This window comes from Nelumbo nucifera, chromosome 4, assembly GCF_055504915.1.
Source record: "Nelumbo nucifera cultivar China Antique chromosome 4, China Antique-T2T, whole genome shotgun sequence".
NCBI lineage: Eukaryota > Viridiplantae > Streptophyta > Magnoliopsida > Proteales > Nelumbonaceae > Nelumbo > Nelumbo nucifera.
Window position 1 is genome coordinate 93,681,286 of NC_142652.1, and position 3,089 is coordinate 93,684,374.

Below are 3,089 nucleotides of genomic sequence, written 5' to 3' on the forward strand. Positions count from 1 at the left end.
ATCATTAATAAAGTAAAATAAATAAAACAGAACACTAACAAATTAAATAATATGAAAAAATAAATAATAATAATAATTATTTGTTAAAAATATTAATATAATTAATCTAAATTACTAAAACATTTTACAATAAATTATTAAAATAAAAATTTAATTATTTTAAACAATATTCACATCGCACCGATCCCCGCTTGTATATATAGAGTTCTGCTCTTTTGACTCAAATAGGACGTATATAGGCAAATGCTCAATGGTTGAGAAATGAGCCAAACAGCCATGCAGGAGATTCTTGATGTAGGGCCTAGAAAGCGCCAAGACTCATGTATCAATTCATTCCACGCCGACGCGTATCCCTGGGTAGTGCCAAGTGAACCTGCGAAATCATGATACGTAGAACGTACGAACCAACGGCAAGACAGAAATGGATCTCCAAAGATAAGGACCTTTGCTTCTCTATTGCTATTAATACCACCAACATTCAACAAGCCTGAAACAAAATCAACTAACTACACGTCTTCTCTTCTCTCAGCTCTCATCAGTCATCACACTCACACACTCGCTCTTCTATCATGGTCATGGCTGCCTCTGTAATAATGACTCTCTCCTCTCCTTCTTTGGCCGGAAAAGCACTGAAACTCACCGGCTTCACCTCAAAGAATCTCGGCGAAGGCGGGTTCACCATGAGAAGCACCTTGTCTCGGCCCAGGCAATCCATAACTGGAGGCCCGTGGTATGGTCCTGACCGTGTCAAGTACATGGGTCCTTTCTCCGGCCAGACTCCGTCCTACCTCACCGGTGAATTCCCCGGTGACTACGGCTGGGACAGTGCCGGGCTCTCTGCTGAGCCAGAGACCTTCGCCAAGAACCGTGAGCTTGAGGTCATCCACGCCAGATGGGCCATGCTGGGAACCGTAGGATGCATCGTGCCTGAGCTGCTCGAACGCAATGGCGTCAAGATCGGTGAGGCCGTATGGTTCAAGGCTGGTTCACAGATCTTCAGAGACGAAGGACTGAACTACTTGGGCGACCCGAAGTTGATACACGCTCAGAACATTCTGGCCGTCTTGGCTGCACAAGTTATCTTGATGGGCGCCATCGAGGGCTACCGTATCTCCGGAGGGCCTCTTGGAGAGCCGACTGACCCACTCTATCCCGGCGGCAACTTCGACCCACTTCACCTCGCCGACGACCCAGAAGAATTCGCCATTCTTAAGGTGAAGGAGATCAAGAATGGCAGACTGGCGATGTTCGCCATGTTGGGGTTCTACGTTCAGGCCATCGTTACAGGCAAGGGGCCATTGGAGAACCTGTATGACCACCTTGCCGACCCCTTCAAGAACAACGCTTGGGCCTTCGCCACAGCCTTCGACCCCAGCAACAGCTGAGCGAGAGAGGTGGGAAGAGTTATTGTAAACCAATGAGAAGTGAGAACTGAGAAAGTTCTAGCTCCTCACTCTGAGCGACTCTGTATGGTTTTGAATTTGTTGCTAGTGATATAAGTTGCAGAGTTGATGCAGAAAATGTGAATTACTAGTAGGAGTAGCTCTTTTTTTATATAATCGATCAACAACCGAACAGTTTGTTTATCTGTTTCATATTCACTTTCTGCACCAATGAACAGTTTGTTTATCTGTTTGATATTCACTGTCTGCACCAATTAATGGGGTTGATGTGGTTGTGCATATATGGTTGGAAGTGGAGGAGAAAAGTTCAAATTATTGGTCAAAAGAATATAGAAATGCATAGATGAAACTCGTATCAATTATTTTTTTATGGGCGTGGCAATTGTTTTTATATATTTGAAAAATAATAAGATTATAGTGTAGCATGGAGATGATTATTTGGTTTTCATGATTTTTTATTTTTTAAAAAAACCATAAAATCTAATTTACATGTGATTTGGTGAGTCTTTTCAAAGCTTGGGAAGAAGCCGGAAAGACCTATTAACTTTTTTTCAGTTCTTGAAATTGATTATTATATTAGAATTCCTTTAAGTTTTTTCTTGAAAATAATTTTTTTCTTCTTCCGACTCCCAACTTACTTTTTTCTCTCACCTCTCTGATTTTCTATGATTTTAATATTTTCAAAATATTTATTTACTAATTTTTATTCTTTTTTAAATATATATTACCATTCGTTATAGTCTATTTTACTTCCTATTTGCTTAAATTCCTCCACTTAATTTCCTTCTTTCACTTTGAAAATTGACATTTTATATTATTTTTTTAATTTTTTGTTCTATGCATATGTTCTTTTACTAGTTGAGTGACACGTGTAAAAAATTAAAAGAGAGTGGACAGAAAAAATGGTATAAAATCAAGGGAAAAATTTTAAATTTTTTGTTGTTGAAATCTCCATTGATGTTTACCTGTTTTGTAATTAAATCACCTAAATTTTGATACAGTTGTAAATAGACTTTTAGAATAGAAAAAGGTTAATGGAGCCTTTGATTTGATCGATAAGCATTTAAAAAAGGCTTAAAAAAATAAGTCTTTATTTTTAAAATAAACAATTATTTCAGATTTAGTTTTCAAATATCAATAAGTATTTAATGGTCCAAATAACTATTTATTTCAAATAAACACTTATTTTAAGGACTCCCAAACATGGTTTTATATATGGACCATGACCAAAGATGTACACCCAATGTGTCAACACTGCATTCATTGCATATCCCAAGTCTGAACCTAAGAATTCCTCAAGCAATTGAATGTTAATGGGCGGGCTCTGTCGAGTGCAGGCATATAGTAGTCGGAACATCCATTTAATAAGGAAAAAAAGGGAGATTGGTAAAAATTATGGAGAGAGAGAGGATCGAAACTGTTGAAGGGTTTTTTTTGATAAATAGGAGTGAGCAAAAAAAATTGAAAAACTAAATCGATTGAAAAAACCGACTGAAATAGAATCGAAAAATTGGTTAATAATCAATATAAAAAACCGGTAATTAACCGAATTGACTGGTATATATATTTTTCTATATATTTTTTATATATTTATGTATATTATATTATATACATTTTTTTATATATTATAAATTAATAAATATATATATTTATAATATATTATTTATTATTTATTATTTAAAATAT

General features: G+C 36.2%; 1 protein-coding gene across 1 annotated transcript; it reads left to right on the top strand.

The window, feature by feature from the left end:
- The first annotated feature begins 474 nt into the window (after positions 1 to 474).
- Positions 475 to 1,595, top strand: LOC104610563 (chlorophyll a-b binding protein, chloroplastic). Its single transcript, XM_010277242.3, has one exon. The coding sequence runs from the start codon at positions 570 to 572 to the stop codon at positions 1,383 to 1,385; it is 816 nt and encodes a 271-aa protein (XP_010275544.1). The 5' UTR covers positions 475 to 569; the 3' UTR covers positions 1,386 to 1,595.
- The last annotated feature ends 1,494 nt before the right edge of the window (positions 1,596 to 3,089 follow it).

Excerpts from the sequence above, each read along its gene's own strand:
- LOC104610563 (XM_010277242.3), top strand. The coding sequence starts at position 570 with ATGGTCATGGCTGCCTCTGTAATAATGACTCTCTCCTCTCCTTCTTTG.